Here is a 21173-nt window from a genome sequence, read left to right as displayed (position 1 = left end):
TAAATATCTGGATATTTTTAAAGTTTTGCCGTGGAAGTTTGGGAGCAACTATAAATATGGGACCATGTAGGATTAGTGAATTCTAACTAAGTACACCAAAGACTGGTGAAACAAATGGAGACATCAAAGGAATGAGGAAATAAACTTAAGACATTTTTTCTATCCCCACAAAACAACAAACACCATGCACTAGAGCCTTAATCAGCTCTTCAGGATCTCTTTGCACACACAGCCTTTAACCAAGCTACCTCATCCCCACACCGCTGGCTATGAACACTCGATGCAGTAACTTGTTGTGACACAAAGCAAAAGCAATCGTGAAGAGTTTACAGCTTCTCTTCTTCCAGGGAAACAGGACTAACATTTCAGTAGGAACTGAAAAATGTTCCAACAAAGCTTAGCTGCTGGGAAATGCTAATTTGTCAAGCCTGAAATGCTTTGAACACAGCATTTCAGGTTCAGCAAGCCTAGGTCAACTTTTTTGTAATGCAGAAAAAGCCGAGGAGAGATGTGAATTGGTAAACGCATTTCTCTGGCACTTAAACATCTGCCAGAATGGCCTCTTGTTTCCTGATAACCCAGATGAGGCAGGAAAAAAAAAACACGCTATCATTTAGCTGTTATTGTTGAAGGTACCATTGAGACCCAGTCAGTTCCTAACTAAAAATTTGAACAGATCAATTTAAGATAACTCCTATTAAATACATTTAAAAATCAAAGTTAGAGGAAAAAAATTACCAGATTGAAATACTCCAAGGCTACACTCCCCACCCTAGATCACACACAAAGATCAACAAAGTTGAGCCACATCTGAAGTCCATTCTAGAATGTAATCTTAGCTAATGAGCTGTGCCTTACCCGTATATGAATTTGCCCTTGAGGACATACTTTTCCAGTTAAGTATTTTAATAAGACTCCCAAATGAGCTTTTGTCTATCATGAATTCATTGTTCTGCTGAACTGCAATCCTGCACTGCTGGAGGCTCACTGTTTTCAAGCTGCAATTCTCAGCAGTTGTTTTCCCCACGTATCTAATCAGCACGGCATATTGCTAAGGACCTTCACTGAGTATTCAATAGCAGTCAGTGCAAGCAGTGAGGAAGGGAGGCAGCATTTAGTTGGTACCAACAGGGCGGTCAGACTGCAGCGTCTCAAGGCTCAGAGGGGAAATCCTGTGCTGAGGTGGGAAGTACAAATGCCATAAAGCCTCTCACCTTGCGTAACATTACTGAAAAGCTCCTGCTGCCAGTATAAATGAAAAACAAATGACGTGCCACAGAGCGGTCCAGTTGCAATTGTAGCAGTGATGGAGATGGATCGCCTAGGCAAGCCACAGTAAGTGACAGGCAGGTCTTTCACAGTAACTGGTGCTCTGAGGCCGGTTTCCAGCAATCCCTCACTAATTGTCCAGCTCTACAGTCCATGGTGCTGGCCAGGAAGGGGTTCGGTGGCAAGGAAAAAAAACCCTAGTGGATGAATGGATTATTCAGCCAACTTTTCTATTATTCCCAGTGATCTGGAGACCTAAGACATTTATATTTGAATTATTACTAGGAATTAGCAGAGCCTAGGATCTACTAAAAAAGATTAGCCTGGGATCAAAAATTTCATTTTTCTTAATACCAAAATTTGAATATTTACAAAAAAAAAAAAAACAAAAAACACAACAGGAAGGGTTAAAAACCATCAGACAAGAAACCTGTCCATTTAACATTCATATTCCTGCGCACACTGTCTGACACTGGCATGTAAATTACACACATGCATCACTGTTATGCTGTGCTAGGAACCTCAAACTACCATTTGATGATTCAACAGGAAGACTTAAGGCAAACAGGAAGCAGAGAGGACGAAATACTAAGTTTAATCTGTTCTACTTAAACAGAATTTGGGACCTTACTAGCATCAAACCATGGCTGTTATGGTAAATCTTCATTCCCACTGCCTCTACAAGAAAACCCATACCAGCCCATATAATATCGATCCAAACATGAAAGGTACACAATACAATTATTAAAAAAAAAAAAAAAATTAACAAAACTTAGCTCCCTTTTAAAAGGATGACAGCGATCCATCAGCAGAAGCATTTATGGTTCTGAATTTATGAAGGGCAGCCAAGTAACATGGCACATCACCAACAGAACACGTAAATCCTGGGTGATCAGTGGCATTATGTGACTACTTCTGTCGCTGCCTATCACTACTCAAGGGAACAATCAATTACTGAACTGTTAGCTTTCTAAAGATACAGCCCTGAATAGGGAAAGAGTGATGCATGGAAATCTAACGAGCTCAGATTTTATGTAGTAGGACTGCAGTTCTAGAAAGACAAACTGAGTATAGGTTAATAAAAACATTTGGTCTTGAGCAAACACTGGCAAAACATAACAAAATAGACGTTGCCAAATTAACCATTTTGTCTTGGCACTGCAAAAACCTCCCTATAACATGCAAAACTGCATGGGAAGAGCTTACCTACAGAAGACACCCAATGAAAAGAAAGCTAGAACATGAATTTACATTACCTGATCAAGGAAACAGTAGAGAAGTTCTGAGTGTTAAGAGAAGTTACAATTCATCAAGCAAAAAACAGACACGGAAACTGCACGGAAATCTTACCAGAACTCGGTCTCCAATTTTGAGCTCCCTTTCTCCTTTCTTTAGTGATCCAGCTTCAGAAAGATTTGATATAGATTCACTTGCAGTTTTTGAAAGATTGCTAATCTGAGAAGGAGTTGAATGTTCCTTAGCAGCAAGTGTTGTTTTCTGTGGAATTCCTGATGGGGGAAGCGCAGCAGGGGACGAAGACACCACGCTAGCAGTCGATGTGGAAGTTGGTGATGTAGCTCTAGATGCATGAGCTGCCTGAGTACCATTGGCTTCATCTTCTGTCAGCACTTTTCTTGTCAATTTCGATGGTCTTGTAAATATTCCCCTCAAGGGTTCACACTGGAAATAGCGAACTCCAGCCACAGAGCCATCGTTCTTACCAATTGGTTCGTCTAGAACAATCCCTGCCCATTGTCCTGGAGCAAACTGTGTTTCACCAAGAAACTGAATAAAGCCAGGTTTATTTCCATTGACCCAAACACGTTCCCCAACTCTGAAATCATCCACAAACTCGTCATGTGCATCTGCAGTGGTTGTACTTGCGGACTTTTCACTGGAAGCTGCTTTTTCTGCTGGAGCTGGAATCAAGCACAAAGAGAAAGCAACAGGAATCAAATGCACTTATATTCCAGGAAGCATCATTACATAGTTTGAAAGTAATGAGCACTTGGAAAAACATTATTTCTAAGAGGAAGAGCACAATTCCATGTTTTCTTAATTATGAAAATACTGTAATCTCCAGAACACAGTAACTCAAAGCCTAAGGACAGAGACACAACACATTTAATATAATCTTCACAAGATTTTTATCAAAACCATTTAAAAACATTTTGTTTTGAACCAAGATGGCATTCAATCAGTATATTATTTTTTTTGCATATTTTACACATCATTTTTGTTACATCAGAAATACAAGCAAAAGTGTTTTAGTGTAAATAGTAGAAGTAGTGTATGCTCATAGCTTTTAGAAGATTTTTTTGTAAGAGATGAATAAAAGTTAAGATATTTAAATATTCTTTACCGGTTGCAACAGATGCAGGTGCTTTCAGTAACGTAGCCCCATGCTTGATGGTCTTTGAAGGAGCCTTAAGTCCACTTGGTTTTAACATACTCATCTTTCTGTGATATCAGAGTTAGTCCTCTTCGTCTACAGCAACTACCTTTTTCCAAACATGGATACAATATACTATTCTCTGTCTTCCAACTCTGGAGTAAACCTGTACAGAAAAATATTAGGCATGAAACAAAATAAGTATTGGAGCTCCTGCAGAATAAAGTACCCTACATACACACACAGAGCCTGTATATGAAACGCATGCTAAATGCACTTCACAGTAACAACCAGCAGCATTTCCCAGGATAACAATTCCAAGCCTTCAATTTATTCAAAAGTTATTTCCTATTAAAAGACACCAATCTGAACCTAAAGCATCAAAATAACTCTCTTCAGTGAATGCTGCTGTATTCATGTCGAGCTTTAAACTTGAAGGCTATTTTAAGAAAAACAAAGCCCTTAACTGCATTACTAACAACATTACGCACAGATATAACCACTCTGCACGCCCTACTGTTTTCAGTCACATTTTTCAAGTGTTGCAATATCCCAACAAAAATAACTTGAGACTGGAGAATTAGCTGCAAGAAAAATCAAGAGAACAGGGAAATTCAGGATAAAAAGAATGAAGTTTTAAAGAGATTGGAACTGAAAAGCTAAGGCTGATCAACAGAGTTAAATGATGGCAACTAAGAAGTAAACATCTACCTCAGCAATGTGGGAATCGCGTGTCCGAGATCACAAGACACTTCGCTCAGTCCCCAGAAGTGCCCCAGCTCTGCGCTGGAAAGAGGAGGGGGGCCCTGCTCCTCCCTGCGCTGCTCGGACCAGCATGCCAACTATAAGACTTTCAGGAACTGTGCCTTGAGGTTTTAGCCACAGAAGGCATCTTCCTTCTGATTACAAAAGCTTTAGAAAGGCTTTTTTTTTTTTTTTTTTTTTTATCTATAACATGAATTAAAACCAAACTGTAAGCTGACTGGTCTCCCCCTACCATCAAAAGCATAAACTGGTCTGCACGAACACAGCCAGGATATTTGCTGAGCCTTGTATTTAGGGCACTGACAGAACAGCTATGCTCCCCTGAAAAACAACACACATGTAAACAAAAACCTGGACAAAAAAAAAAAAAAAAAGGCAAGCAGATATGTAGCAACAGACTGCTTGCTCAACTGTTTGCTCAGGACACGACAAACAGAAGCCAGGTCTCCGTCCTGCGATTCACGTGGCATTTTGGCAGCTGTCAGTACACATGCACAGGCAAAAAGCTGCCCAACTGCAGGCTCCCCAAACCCTCACCAGCAGTGCCCAGGTGCACATAACTGGCACATTTCAAGGCAAGAGAAACCCTAGTGAGGGCAGAGAATATCGTAGTACAGGAATAAAAGCTAGAGAAAAGCCTTTTACCTACCAGGAGAAGTTTTACCCTTCCTGTGTTATTAACAGCCAGCACATTACAGAAATTAGTGTTCCTAAAAATCAATTCACCTTGGAAAAAAAAAAGAAAGTATCTGTCATGATGCTTTGTGAACGTAAATAGCAAAGAAACGTTTCTTTGGCTATTTCAAGATTGGCTATGCCAAATTCAAGTCATTTTCTAAGTCTGCAAAAATGTTATACTTTAAAAAGTTTTAATTACTGCCTTGACTGCATGTTTGTCTACAATTTAAGTTATACTCCATGAAAACTCCAAGCAGTACTGTGCAGACTGATGAACATTTTTCTAGCATTGCCAGAAGTATGTCAGTCACCCATCTGCAGAGTTATGACTACCAAAGTGAAAAATTTCTCCATTGTTTTTGCCTGTCGTATGCCAGTTCACTAATAATTTCTAAGCGGGAGCTTTCATGTTCATGAACATGAAAGCAGAGTTAGCTCTAAAATCAAAGCAGAGGGACAGACATGAAATGTCATAAAGCTACACAAGAACCGAGGAGCACACAGCTATACAGGGGCACAGGAGCATGTTATATGTCACTCAACACAGAAGAAACACTTGTTTTTTCCCTCTTACTACATACCTATCTTCCCTGCTAAATCTGCGTGCATCAGATTTCTTCATATTTTCATCCTTTTCTCTCCCACATACACACTGCCTTGTCTTCCTCATCCCTATTCCCTTCCTTCCAATGCCAGGATCTCCACGCCTGCTTCTATTATTTTTTCCTCAACCCATCTAAATCCACAAAACAGGAAAACTCTACACAATAAGGATGGACGTGGTACAAATACAGGAATGCAGGAGTTATCAAGGTCAGTTCTTTTTAGTTCAAAGTCCTCTTTGACAGTGTCAAACGCAACATTTATGGGAATTCAACCACCTCATTTGGACCAGAAGCAAGTTTCCCTAAGGAAGACCTCCTTCTAAAACCAGGACACTAAAAATGTGCTTACAGTATTCTGCCTCTGTTTTCCACATATTACCATTTCTGTTTGTTTTCCTTTTATTTCCCCAGACCCCATTCCAGTACCACTCAGTTAGTAAACACCTGTATCATGCAAGGATAGGAATATTGAAAGAATAAAACACACTAAAACACCCCGCAAAATTACATCTTGCCTGTTTCAAATAATTATTTATTAATAGACGTTTAACAAGCCTTTGGCCAACAGAAAGCTAGAACCTTCTAATATTGCATTTCCTGGCTCAAGGTGCTCATTCATATTTTAATCCTGCTCTCCACAGTCAGAGGTTATGTATTTGCTGTGTCATTTGCCTTTTTCAATGCACAAGCCTTCAACTAGGCCAGAAGTAACACAATCCCTTGTGCCCTGGTTTCAGAGTTCCTGAAATTGTAGCTTAATGCAACAAACTGCTAAAATATAGGCAAAACATTTTGGCAATTTAGTGCCTTATTGCAACAGGGAAAATGCAACTTTGAGTCTTAGAAATAGGCGGGACCTTGATATTTCCTAATAGAATTCACAAAACACTGAAAGCCCAAGTTTCTAACGAGTGATTTAGGCACTTCCTAACAGGCTTCAGATGTCAATTACCTCATTTTAGTCCTCATGAGAGAGGGCAGCTAGCTGCTTGTCTCAATTTGTTCGCGTCCCTTCTCTGAATCTTGCTCAGCTCTCCTGGAAAGAATTTTTATAACAAATAGGCAGTAACATCAACTGCAATTTTCTCAAAAGATCAGATCAAGAACCTAAGGAAATGCCCATAAAGCCTGATAATACACACTACTTAAGTGTTCAGAAAGTCGCACATTTTACGAACGCTGTTGTTGGGAGCAAAGAGAAGATTTTAAACACAAGCTTTACACTTGTGCTGCTACTGGGAAATACATGATTTCATATGGTGTGACATTCTCGAATGAAATGCTTTTTTTTTTTGCATTGACTACTACAAACTCTCAAATGCAGACATGAATCCTCACATTGGCCCTTTTAGCCAGTTGATAATATCCTTATTTTTCTTGGTTCTCTTTCACAGACCTTGAACTAATCCACAAGAAACAAGTTGAAAAGCATTGATTCAAGAAAATAAAACCTACCACTCTGATAAGTAAATATGAATTATTGAATTATTTTGGCAAGCTGAGATTAAAAAAAAATAATAAAAAAAATACCGAATTAAAACAAGCATTCAGCCAGACAGCTCCTGAAGCAACAGACACTGCTGAAACATGCCTATGTCACTCAGTTGAGTGAGATGATTGTGATGTACACTAAATACTACCTATGCTCCAGTTTCATGAGTGAAAAGATATCTAAAGGCTCGAGTGCTGAAGTGACAGTAAGTAACAGAGGGGAGAAAAACATTACCCAGGGAAAAAATATACTAACTTAAGGCACTTCAGACTGAACTCCCAAAAGTTCAGACATCCAGAACTGGTAGTAGCTATAGCAAATTTAAACCAGAATATAAAAGGAGAGCAAGGCGAAGCACGTTTTCATTCATACATCATACAAACTGCTAATGAAGTATGCATGTGAAATGCAATTAAACCCTTTGATTTACAGTCAAGCTTTACCAATCATCTCAGAAAACATTACAGCCTTAGCAAAAGTAGATCTGGTACCAAAAGCTCTTAGCATTACCTCAAAGCAGAATCCTTTCCATCTGAATCACAATAATAAAACAGCTGCCCACCATGGTTTTGTTCTAGAGTGTATTTTAACAACTAGCACTACAAAAAAAAAAGAGAAAACGTTTGAGTCTCAGCTTATTCCACTTAAGAACCCTACAGTCACGACAAGACTGTAGCAGCACCAATTGCTCTTTAAGGTTAGCTGACATCTGACAAGCCTGCTGCCATCACCTCTCTCCTTACCTAGTGCCACACAGTGCCAACATTAAAAATACGATAAAACACTTAAATGATAAAACATTTGAAACTGTGACTTGACAGCGTAAGGAAGAATCACTTGCTAACATCACTACTCGTGACTTCAGTGGCGCAGACACAGTGTTTCCATGGAGAGAAGCAAGTTGTCTGTCCATTTGGGGTGGAAACAAAGAGGACTTTCCAGAACAGAGCAGGATAATGTTTGAGCTGACTCGAAACAGACTGCGTAATCCCGGTCTTCTGCATGCAGACACATGCAGTCTGACTCTGTGCAGCGTACTTTGAGGCTGGAACGCTACTCTCATGTGGTTTGTTTGTACAATAAAGTGAAAATATTATTTTAAACAATGATCATCTGGTATGAGTTGTGCATGAGTTCTTCAAAACATTTCAAATTGGAAAGATAATACTAACTCAGCTGATACCATTAAGAGACTAATACTGTGGCTTTTCAAAGCTAACACCTTTCTAAGTTCAGAAAGGAGACCACTTCAACTTGTTAACTCTGCTAAGAATACTTTTTTATTTTTTTCCAAAATACATATAACAAATATGTTGAAAATATTCAAAAATGGTTGCATAGAGTACTTAACACTGCTGAAGAGCTCCAAGGGCTATGCAAACAGAGAAGATCTTAAAAAATTCTTACTATACTATGAAGAAAATGTAGCATATAGGAAATAAATCAGATAACACTTTCTGTAGAAAAGTGAAACAGAAAATATATTTCAAAGACCGCCACAATCTAGAAATGTCACTTTCCTAAGACAAATAAAAGAATATGAAAGATAAAAACGAAGCACTATTTTTGAAAAAGCAGCCTGAACAAGATTTCTTAACCATCTCTTTCACAGTCTTAATGTTCATGTCACTATTGCCAAGCTTTCAAAAGCTCATGAATCATTCCTCGAAAATCCTAACAATGGTTTAGGGAGAAAATAACTTGGAATTTTGGAACCTGGGAAGTTTTCTTTTCTGGTCCGTGAATTACCTTAAGGACTCCAAGACCTCATGGTTACACATACATCTCCCAACATTATGGTATTCTTAAAACAGAGTGCCAAAGACAAATAATTTAAAGTACATAAGCATCTTCTGTATGATTCAGACCTAATTTTTATCACAGCTCTACAAGTTGTATTTGTGGTTTCCTAGGCTGCTATTACATTTCTGTAAAAGCTGAGTATATGTAATTCGAAAAGCACTTAAAATAATGCTTTAAGTTTCAGTTTAGAGGCTTTTGAAAATAATACACTGTTTAAAAATACAACTATATCCTGGCTTTGAACAAAGTAAATGCCTTCATGTTGCACTATTTGCTTCATTCTAATTCTTTAAGAATACTTCCCTCTGTGCAAGAATGTGCCAGCTCCCAGAGGCCAACTTCTGAAAGGTTCAAGCAGGAATGAGATGAATTCATCTGTGGCAAGCCCACCAGCTAGCCTGGGACATATCCACCAACATCCCTCCTCAAGCAGTGCTGGATGACGTGGATAGAGCAGAGAGATATATTGCAGAAAGCAGCTTGGCTCACACGCCCTCCCTAAACAGAATTTACAATTGCCACCATCTTGTTTTGTTTCCAAGAAGGAATATAAATTCTCCCATTACCATATATTAGCGACCGATTTTTTTATTTTTATTTTTTATTGCAATGTCAGCACACCCAGAGCAGGCAAGCTGAGCCTTATCCCACAACAATAACCTTCCTGCTCAAAACACCTTCTCTGCCAGGTTCTGGGTCCAATGAAGATATTTCGTATTGGGCAACTAAAATCACTCAATCATCATCATGCAGTTCATCAAGTGCTGAATTACACTCACAATGAAGTAATCCCACAGTGCAAAATATCCATTATAAATGTTCCACCAAGTTTCAAAGCCAGTTGTGAAACAATGACAAGTAGTTAAACCAACAAATGGATTTTGAAGCCTTCATGCATTAACTTTTCAGAACTTCCCTCTTGTAATGATGCAGCACACTTTGTATTCCTAGCCATTTATGGCTTAAATAAAACCATTTGTAGCTATGAATTACATTAAGGTCTCTTTGAATTTAGCCACTGAAGCCAATTATTGAAACAGCAAGTGAATTTATCTCTGAACCCACTGCTCATGACTTACTGCAAATTTGACATGCATTGTTCAGCTCCAAAGCATTTATTGAACGAGTAGCATGTTCAGACTGAAACAAGCCAGAAAGAGCATTACTTCAGTTTAATTTTGTCTCATAGAAACTATGGATTTTGTTGTCAATTAAGCAAGTAACACGATGACCTGAAAATATTCTTCAGATACATCATTATAATAAAAAACACCAAAGTAATATGCATCATTTAATTCAATGTTTATCACGCTACATGCTATCAGATCATGTTTATTTGGCTTACTGGATGCTTACTGCCAGCATCAAAATATATGGGCTGGTACATGCCTATCGAATCAGTACTTTGCACCCCACTTTTAAGGGTAGAAAAAATTTTGCATTTAAAACTGAATTAATAGTCTAGCTCAAAACACAACTTACTTTGGCCACCATAAAAAATACAACAAGTTGGGAAGTTTGCCCACTGGTATAACGCAGCTCTTTTATCAGTATCGTTGACTAGATGAACACAACTTGAAACAAAGAGTTGCTGACAAATTACTCAACCAGAATCGTATCTATGTGATCACCAGCAGAGATCCTGAAAAATGTTCCAACTCTATTTTAGAGAGCACGGGTTTACATAAACATTACTTAGTGTGCAGCAACCAGTATGTTCAGTGAGACACAGACAAGCAGAGGATATTCAAAACAATCCCAACACCGTAATGCAAACACTATGCCTTGTCATCACTCATCCCACTATCAGGCAACCACCACACCACAGTGTAAGGACATCCCCAGAAATAGCTCCTGGTTTTCTCTAACTTCAAAGAGCGAATCTCCACTTCTTCAGTAACTCAGAAGAAATTCCTGTTTTCTTGTACCCTTAGAGGGACAGAGAAAGAACAAATTTTGCTGTTTGGGAATCAATACAAATGCCCCACCACACCGTCCCCATTAAGAACACGGTTAATCTAGACCTCAACCAGCAATTTTTAGGTTGTTTCTTAACTGAGACAGGTAGGAGATGCTGCATTTTGAGATCACGGAGAAGACTTGAACTATTTTCTGCATGAGTTCACAGATCTGTGGTATATTCTGCAGCAAAGAATTTCAGATTAACTTTCAACATCAAATCTTTTACAGCAGCCAGCACAAATCTCTATTTCTCCTCTGACTTTGAACCTGGTAGCTAATTTTGTCTAAATAAAATAACAGGCAGGGCACTTATAAGAACATTTTCATTCTTAGAGGTTTCACAGAGGTAGGCCAACAGGTGCAAGGGGCACTTGAGTTCAAATAGTTTCGAGTTTCTCCCAAAGACTGAATCAGACTGAATTTCTGAAGCAAAATGGAAAAGCCCAAGTATTGCCTTCAGTAACTTGGCAGCAGCAGGTTATCAGTATGCATGCAGATAACGTCCAACTTGAATGCAACAGTTAGGAAGGCAACCATCACGACACTAGAAAGTAGAGGGGTTTCGTGATATTGCTAAATAAGAGACACGGCCATTCTCTGGAAAGTGCAGGGTCTTCACTGCATCCTGGATAAACATATGCTGCATATGCTTAGGAAAGGACAAAGCAAATTCCTACAGCTAAGAAACTGTAGTAAGAACAAGGAGATGATTCAAATGAAAGATAGTAAGAGGCTTAGGAGCTCGAACCACCAGTCAGACATTATGGTAACGCTGTGAGAAGCGGTTCATTCAAGCTTCTATGCTGCTTATGTATTTTAATTCCGCATCAAGGACATGATAAGTCACCTCACCTTATCATTCCATAGACAGCTATGCTTATTCAGATTCTTCAGTGCCTTGAGATCCTCAGTAAAAATATACCGTTGGAGCACAAAGACAGACTACTGAATATGAAGCACAGATATGAGAGGATGTCTGTAACAGTAAAAAATTATTTTTGGCTAGCAATATGGTGAATAATTCTTTCTCAGTCTTTCTTGATCTATGTTGCTATTTCTAAACACAGTCTGTTCAATTTTTTAGAGAGATACCCATCTTTCATTAACAAAGAAATAGCTAATAACTATTAAAAACCTTTTTTTAAAAAAATCACAGAAAATGTGATGCAAAATCTAACACTTCCTCATTGCCTCTGTACACACGCATTATAAAAATGTCACTGCTATAGTCTATTAAAAGATCAGAAAGCACATGATCCTTCTAAGCACACATCATTCTCTACAGAATGAGTCAAGGATTGAAAAGCAGAGAAAGCTTTCATCCAAGAAAGTAAATTATTACTACCTCTTCTGAGAGGTCTACTATCAACGCTTACTACCTTTTCTACGTTTTTCCAAGGAAGTTTCTAACTGCCTTTGCCAAAACCCTCCGTTTTGATAACAAGAAAAATAATTTGTTCAACTGTCAGCACCAGCTTCTCCCAATGATAACACACTTCAAACCGCCTGAGTAAGTGCATTCAGTCCCCAGTAACAATTCATTCTCTGGATATTAGAGCATAAAGCTTAATGTATTCGGGATCTAACATTTACATGAAAGTTTGAAAAGGAAAATATTATCTCCTGTCAGCCTCAAAACCAAACACACATGAACTAAGACAAAGGGCTTCTAAATCACACAATTGCATCTAAAGCGGCTGAAACAAAGTGCTGCTTTTTATAGTAAGAATTTAATTTTGATAGACTTGGGTGAAAGTGTAACTGCTTCACACGCCTTGAAAACATCAAGTCAGCAATCCCTTTTTAGCTCTCCATGTTCTTAGCCTTTTAAATTAGCACCATGACTGTTATACGGCTGGCATATAATAAAGTAGAAGTACAAATACAGAACTTAGATAAATATTCCTCTGATTCAACGGATGCTGCTGCCAAGCAGAGAAGGAGACTGAGTCAGATAAGCCAATTCCATCAAATACTGAGTTTCTCCCTTCACCTTGCAATTTCCTCTTATAATAAGGGAGGTTATAAAGATCAGGAAAAGTGATCAGCTTTTAATGGTGTTTCTCCTAGAAACAGTAGAGTGAAGATGTTTCTCAAATTAGAGGAAGGTGTGGTAGGTAGCATTCACTGAAGAGTCTTCTGTCAAAGTTTGTACAAGCAGTTGAGCAGGACACCTGCTAGGCAGGTGCTAAGGTAGAGACTTGTACCATCTGTTCTGAGATGCATCTTCTAAATCCTTTCCAGTACTTCTGAGGCCAGGAGCTGGATATCACATTGTGGGTGTTTCTAAGGGTCAGTTGTACCATTCTAAGTGACGCGAGTGTAACATTGTGCGTATACAGGACAGACACATGGACAAGATCGTGGATGTTCAAAATCATCAGGGACACGGTGCTGCTCATAGAGCTGGCTTCAGTTCTGCTGGTCAAGAAGAACGAAATGGGTGCTCCAGCAGAAATTGGCATCTAGCTCTGGGCAGCTGAGATTACAGCTAATGCAGTATATAATTGCCTTTCATTAAATAACAAAACACCATCCATCTGAGGCATTTCTAAACATGCCAGTCCAATACGGATTCCAGTGCGTTACTTTTTATACATGCCAGCAGAGCCAGTAGTCCCAAAGGAATGCCAAAAGATTAAACAAGAGCTGCATTCATTCATGGTCACCATGTTGAAACACTAGAAAACTTGCATTTAACATACAGAGTTAACATTTGACCCGACTGTTTTAGAGAGAGAAAGAAAAGCAGTTTTGAAAAATTGTGCTGGCAAGACAGATCACTATTTCTTTTGAAGGAAGATCTATTTTGGAATATTCTCAGTCACTCTCCCCAAAAAAACTTCAACGGGGCTAAAGGGATAAAGAGAGGAATACTAAGGGAATTATCCAATCTAGCCAAGCTAAGTAAATAAAGGCTGTCCTGGGTATTCACATTCAGAAGATGATAAACAGATACAGCCTACAGATCAGACAGGAAATCTACGGGAGCTCAAAAAGTCACAGTGACCAGCTCATGTGGAGCACTGCTCCTTCTTACTGTATTGTCATGTGAAGAAAGAGATTATTTCTTATAATACACCTTTGTGATGATTCAAGACAGATGTTTTTCTCCCCCACACTAGAAAGCCAAAAACTTCTCTTGAAAAAGAAACCACACATTTTTTTATTTTTTTTTGCCAAATGAAACATTCTTCTTGATCCCTACAGATACAGACAGATGATGTCACATTTCCAAGCAGAAGCTTCAGCCAACGCAATCCTGTCCTTCCCCTTCCAAGGCTCAAAGCTTTAGTGCACTTTGGTACACACGGGAAATTTTCTGGCGCATATTAAGACTAGGAGGAAAGAGAGCCCTGGAATACCATAAATTTCAAACAGAGAACTAATAAACCTCTGCCTGTTTTCTAGTCATTTTGTGTGTATTCAGTATGAAGAATGTCAGTCCCTGAATGGTCACACATTCCTTACACTATGATACTTTGTTGTTAAGGGAGAAACAAAAAAGAGTTATTTACTTTTCCTCCAGTATTTAATTTGCTATCTTGTTACACGTGGTAGCAGGTGCACATGCCTAAGAAAATCACTCTGTCACTGCTAGTTTCAGACTTACAGACATGCTTCCGCTCTTTAAAAAAAACTCTTTGCAAAGTATGAGGCATAAAAGCATTTCCTCTTTCTTTTTTTTTCCCTACATATTAATACACCCATGGTGCGTTTTTAAGTTGTCCTGCTCAGTGACCTCAGAGCAGCTCGTGAACTCGCACTGCTCCCCGTGAGACACTGCCTCCATTCCGCGCACGGGGAGCTGCGTGCAGGGAGGAAAGCCGTCATTTTTCAGTCATATTTTTAATCTCGACATACCCATTCGCTGCCTATTCTTCCCCACGCTATCTCGAAGGAGCTTTTCTCCTCCAGGAGAAAACAACAACAGGTTGTTGGGTGGTTTTTAAGCGCACGGACAAAGATGCTAAGAGGAAAGCAAAAACCCTCTCCTGATCCTGAGGCAGGAGTCTCGTTAGCGGGGGGAAACGAGGATTACCTTGAGGAGGAGGAGGGCAGTAACGGGCCCTAGGCAGCAGCCCCAGTGACACAGCGGAAAGCAGGCGGCCTGCAGCACAGCCTCATGCCGCAGCACCGGGCACGGCGGGCACCTCACCTGCACGGCTTTCCCCCCAAAAAACCAGGCCTGGGCAGCGAGCCCAGGTGGCTTTACACGGGGCCGGCTCTTCCATCGGTGCCGTGCCGGTGGGTGAGGAGGGAGGAGGGGGGGGGATCAGGCAGCAGCACCGGGACGACATCGCCCAGCCTCAGCCCTCAATCGGCGCGGCTCCGTGTCCCTGCCCCCGCTTCAGGGCCGGTGCCCGGCGCCAAGTTTGTGAGGCGCAGCGCGGCGGGGACGAGCCGGGACGAAGCGGGCAAAGCCCCAGCAATGCCCCAGCCCCCGGCCCCTGTCACCCGCGGCCCCCTCAGGCCGGCCGGGACTCGCAGCCACGCGTGTGGCGGGGCCCCGAGGCGGCTGCCCGGTGCCCACGGCCGCTCCCCGACCCCTTTCAGCGCCTCCCCTCAGCGCCCAGTCCCCCCTCGCCGAGCCCGGCCCCTCCTCACCGCCTCTTTCTCCTCAGCGGGGGGCTCCCGGCGGCTCCCTTCCCTCAGGCGCCGCCACCGCCCTCCGCGCGCGGGCCCCAACGGCGCCCTCACAGCCGCCGCCTTCGGCTCCGCGCCGCCGCCGCCACCGCCTCCGCTCGGCTTCCCGGCCGCCGCCTCCTCCTCCTCCTCCTCCTCCTCCTCCTCCTGCCCCTCCGCAGCGGCGCCTCCCCGGCTGGCAGGGGCGGAGCGGGGCGGGCGGACAACGTCTGCGCCCCGCCGGGCCCGCGGCACCGCGAGGCGGGGACTGCAGCAGCGGGAGCCGCTCCCCCCCCCCCCCCCCCCCCCCCCCCCAACCTCCCCTTGCCCGGCTCCGGCTCCCCCCTTCTCTCTCGCCTCCTCTCCTCGCCCCTCGCTTTCCCTTTGTCTCCCCCTGCTTTGTTCGCCCCCACCCCGGGGCAGCCCGCGGTCGGCAGGCAGGGGAGGCTCAGCTCGGCCCGGTCCTGCCTCGCCCTTCCTCAAAAGCGCCCCGCGGGGTCGCGCACCCGGACTTGGCCTTGGTCCTATTCCTGTCCCTGTCCCCGTCCCTATTCCTGTCCCTGTAACGGGGAGCAGGCAGCGCTGACCCCTTAGGGAATTCGCCGCTGCAGCAGACAAGCGTGAATGGAAGGTGGGAGGGGGGAAAGGGTGGGGAAAAGAGACAGGGCGGCATGAAGCGCAGAGCTCTTAATGGACGACTAACTTTAGTGGCGGCTTCTTCTCTCCATTTTCCTTTTGTCCTGACGCCCAGGAATTTGTGATTCCTTCTCATCCTCTATTTGAATTTTCATTGTGCTCGTGAAGGAAGACCCTGGAACCTGGCATCCTTCCCCTTTGTAAAGTTTAAAGGGCTGTGGCAGTAGCTCCACAGCATCATCAACTATTTAATATCAATTTTCAAGGCTAAATCAAACAGCTCTGCTTCACTTTTCTGCCTCTTTTATAAACAGGCAACAGAGTCCAGCCAGAGTTGGCCTGTAATTGCTGAATTCATCGCATAGCAAACCTGTTTGCAGTCCCATAGATCATTTAGTTTATGCATGATACCATTCAAACAAAAAGGGTGATGAGGAAGCAGTCCCATTGCTGGAGACCAATTGCAATATGTGATTCATTTTGGCTTCATTCTTTGGCATTAATCCAGCATGGTGAAGCATAAAATGGTGTGACGCAGTCCCCCAAATAATGGGTTTCAACTAGATCAGCATTTAGCAATGTTTGTGAGAATTTCACTTCCTAAGTGTAAAGAAGAAGCTCTTACCATGGCCAGTAGATGTTGAAACAGATACCCAAATCCATATACAGCCAGCCACCCTTCTTCCTCCCTGAAAAATTTGATAAAATTTTGTTGAAAAAAGTTCAGAATTTGATTATAGATTGTATTTAGAAGTACAGAGCCAGCAAATTATTGTTTAAAACTAAAAACCTGACACAGTAGTCCCTAGCTAAGGAAATAATCCTTAACAACATTGAATTAATTAGGTTAAAAACTTGAGAGTTAGACTCTTTACAAAACACTTTTTTTTTCTTTACAGAACACTTTTCTGTAAAGTGTTTTTCTTCATTAATTTGATTTTTGTCTTGGAGAATTTATTAACATGAAGGTAGATTTCAAGAGTATTCAGTTCAATGCACAACATCAGACGTTTTATTAAGCAATACTAGACTGTTGTATTTAATATAAAACACATCAAGTAGAAGTCATCTTACTATTGAAGATAGCGAGCTAAAACTTGTAAGTTTGTGTTGGTCTTTGGCAACTTCACTAAGTGTAAGCAGTAAGCAAAAACAATGGTGAAATTATAGACAAAATATGGTTCAAATGCGTAAGCAGCTGTCTTTACTTCTTTGCAAAATTAAAACTAAAAATGTCCTGTTTGTAAAGCAAGAATTGAGAATGATGTTGCATATATCAATATAAAGCAAATGTATCTTTGCTTGTTAATGTCATTTTTAGTGGACAGAACCATAGCTTCAAGATTGAAGTCATCTTGAGAGAAACAAGGGAGTTAGTTATCCATCAGTGAAGCAGTATCAACCTTCAAACCAAGAACAGGTAGCTTTGGAGCAATTCTAACTTAAGTTTAATGAATTCATCCCAATTAAAAATGGTTGACTTCATTTCTATGTACCAGCGTACACTTGGATATATGCAGAGTGTGATAACGAAGAATGCATCTCGTACATTCACATACAATTTATAGCAATCATTATAAAAGAAGATGCCAGTTCTAAAATTCATGGTACTACAAAGGACTGCATATGATCAAAAGCCAGAACGTCTTTGATTCAAGTATTAGTGGCTCTCTTCCGAGCTGCATGATTTCAGGCAGATCAGTTAACACGTAACTATGAAAACAGGAATGGCTGGACGCTCCAGGGAAATTTAGCTTGCTGACATAACTACCAGTATCCTGGCCACAACTACAGGGTCTACTTAGAATTAAAATCATTCCCCTCAGTAATGTGGGAACATCAGTTGAAGGTGGTTTTTCAGCTTTGTGAAGGATCTGTAAGTACAAAAACTTTCTGAATGGCTAAAATGTTATTCTTTTGGAACTGCATTTAGGGATATCCTGACTTAAGAGTTCCATTTTTATATCCAATGAGACATATCCACACAAGGATTTTTTTTCTTCCTCTGAACGATCTCTTCAATATGTACATTTAGCAGTTTTTATACAGAATTTCTACAAGCAGTATCTATAGTTGGCCACACCTGCTTCAAAAAAAACCACAAACTAGCTACTTTTTTCTCACTGAAGTGCTGCTTCACAAATCCCAGTACAGAAATTTGCAGTATTATTTTTTTCCTGTAGTGGTTTGTTTTTGCAAAAACACAAGAGGATTCCCTCCTGCTACCCTTGCCCTGCCTTTTAACCTCAGTGGTGCATTTTCCTCATCTATTTACAGCTTATATAAGATCCCAAGATTTAGTGTCCTAAAGCCTTGTGCTTGCTCTATATTTTTTTGCTTTGAATTTATGTCATTTAAATTGACAGCCTTTGACTAATAGGTTAGCCTAGAAGAAAAACAGCCCTTTTTAGTCTTAAGTATCACGTATGAAACTTAGTAATGCCTTTGTTCTAGCACTTTGACTCATGTATATCACATGTTTTTGTCCTCGAGAAGTGAGTTTTAAAAAATTATTGCAGACTAGGTAATTATTTTCACAGCTTAGTGGGTTGGAAGGCTACAAAAAAAGATTCCGTTTCCAACATACTTAGCGTTCTTCCCTAGCTCAACAGTCACAAAAAAGCCCTGCAAGTCTATGTTCTTCGTTGGTGTTTTACACAAGACAAATTTACATCCAACTTTACATTATTTGTTCTAACAAATGTGGGTAAAACAATAGAGAACAGTATTTAATGAATCTCTTTGTCATGCTTGTTTAAACAAGGTACTTAATTTAACAACAGTAACGGTCACTGATTATGAGCGTTTCATTTTACAGATAACTGAGAAACCGTATTCTGTTAAAGAAGATAGATCATCCAAATCATTCCACCACCTATGTAAAAAAAAAAAAAAACGAGCTTGATTTCTCACCTGCAGAGAAGCAAAGCAGGTCTTTTGTTCCTATTGAGAGTGTCAAGCTTATAAACAAAGGGTAAATCAGTTTTTGTTCAGACATAACAGCTAAGTATTGAGTTGCAAAAAAATCTTATGTTAAATCTCTGCTGCTTGTAATTAACTAAAGTTTAGGAAGTGTCCAATTGTCACTTACACATTAATTACCATGTTATTATATTCATCCTGCCTGTAAGCTTCTTCAAGGACTAATTCCTGATTCGTCCCCTCCCACCACCTTAAATATAAACACAACTATCAGCTCTGCAACATGTTCTTAGGAACAACATCAAGCTTCAATGGTATTTACTTACCAGGGGCATTACAACTGTGGTACAAAATGAAGGTACTTCAGAGTTCCATAGGAATTACAACTGCTTTTGAGACACTTGAGTCATACTTGAGCTTTTTGCTTCCCTTAGTTGTTTTTCAGCTATCCTGCCTCACTGAGTTTGCAGTAAATTAATTCTTCTTCTAGCTACCATATCTTTCAGGTATCTTCTAGAATCTCAGCTATTGCTCTTTGCACGACATTTTAAGCACTGTGAATTAGGTTATAAAAAATGAGTTAGAAATGCAAACCTCTTTAACACATAATTAATCACCTGATTGATGTCCTCAATATTTTGTACAGATTAGATTTATTTTTCAGATGTGCAATAGCATTTCTAAATACTTTCGCTGATCCCAATGCTATAAATGAACATGAATATCATGCCAACAGGAATTCGTGGGAAAATCTGAGTGATGCCTGCTCACACTATACCCACCCCATTACAAATTTTATTATTCATTTTAGTAAGCTCTAATCTAGGTTATTATGCCACACCTATCACCATGGGAACACGACTTAAAAGTACCAGAAATACGTTGCTATTCAGCTTTTCTCAGACTGCAGTGTGATCTGAGTGCATTTGCAATATACAAAACCAATTTGAGTAGCTGTACCTGAAAGATTAAAGAAATTCAGTAATCAGAAACATCTTTAGTGCAGCAACAATGTATAGTACTTGGTAAGAACAGTGAAAGTATAGATAAATACTTTTAAGATCAAGATGCACTCTTTCCTAATCATGAGAGAAACAGCAGGGGTAACTCCCCATCCTGAACTGTGTGTTTTATAGCACAGAGCTCACCATTTGTAAAAGGCTAAAGTCTTTCAAACAAAACAAAACAAACAATTTTTATCAAAACAAACAAACAAAAAGCAACAAAAGACTAAGATTATTAAATGGACACAGTACTAACCGTAGGAATTTTAATTCAAATATGCTGTCTGTATACTTCCCTTTGTATCAGACTACAGGTCGAGAACAGTATTTGCTGACTTGAACAACCAGTCAGGCCAGTCACTTTGCAAAAATATTCCAATGGGTATGAATACACGACACCAAATGGAGTCCATCCCTGTCCCAAGCCTCTCAAGATAACATTTGCTTTAGATACCAGAAGACACCTTCCGAAAATGAAGTATTTTTTTTCCAGAAACTACAAGGGTGCCCAGAGCAAAGTTCTAAACCTTGTAAAATAAAGCATTAAACATATTTAAGCTAGAATTTGATGTTATTTTAAAAGCTGGGTTACCAAAATGACTTTGCTTTATCCTTACTCCAATTCCTTCAATATAAAACTTGGAAGCAATAAAGTTAACAGCTAGTTTAGGTGCAAGTAAGAATTTGTAGAAACACAGAGGACTTAATTGATCAAAATAGGTATGTAGAAGGGCAATTTATTATGAATTTATTGTGAACAGGAAGAATTAAGTATAGAACTAGAGTTCTATGCATATAATATGAAGATGATTTTCGTCTTGTGTCTGCAAGCAAGGCACAAACATGTAACTATCCCTGTAAAGTCTGCATGCCTTACTGAAGGAGCATTTCAAAAGGGCTATTAAAAAAAGATCTTCTAAGGTGTGGGGTGAGAACTGCATGTTTAAAATATGAGCACCTCAACACACCCAAAAGGTGTGTACACTTGAAATCATTACCTCATGCCCTGCATCACATTA

The 21173-nt window shown here is 40.3% G+C and overlaps 1 protein-coding gene across 12 annotated transcripts in view; it reads right to left on the bottom strand.

Annotated features, from left to right (window-relative positions):
* The window catches only part of CLIP1 (CAP-Gly domain containing linker protein 1), a 67833-nt gene extending 52172 nt beyond the window's left edge, over positions 1 to 15661 (bottom strand). For all 12 annotated transcript variants that reach the window (XR_004253992.1, XM_032198868.1, XM_032198869.1 and 9 more), the window contains exons 1-3: positions 15575 to 15661; positions 3632 to 3827; positions 2620 to 3188 (exon numbers count right to left, since the gene is read on the bottom strand). Coding sequence is in view for 11 of the 12 variants with exons in the window: in XM_032198868.1 (XP_032054759.1) it covers positions 2620 to 3188; positions 3632 to 3725 (663 nt within the window). In the remaining variant the exon portion in view is untranslated. The remainder of the gene's footprint in view (positions 1 to 2619; positions 3189 to 3631; positions 3828 to 15574) is intronic.
* Positions 15662 to 21173: the final 5512 nt, after the last annotated feature.

Source organism: Aythya fuligula, chromosome 17 (genome assembly GCF_009819795.1).
Source record: "Aythya fuligula isolate bAytFul2 chromosome 17, bAytFul2.pri, whole genome shotgun sequence".
NCBI classification, from domain to species: Eukaryota; Metazoa; Chordata; class Aves; order Anseriformes; family Anatidae; genus Aythya; species Aythya fuligula.
The sequence above is the reverse complement of the archived record's forward strand: the minus strand, read 5'-3'. Positions and strand labels throughout refer to the sequence as shown.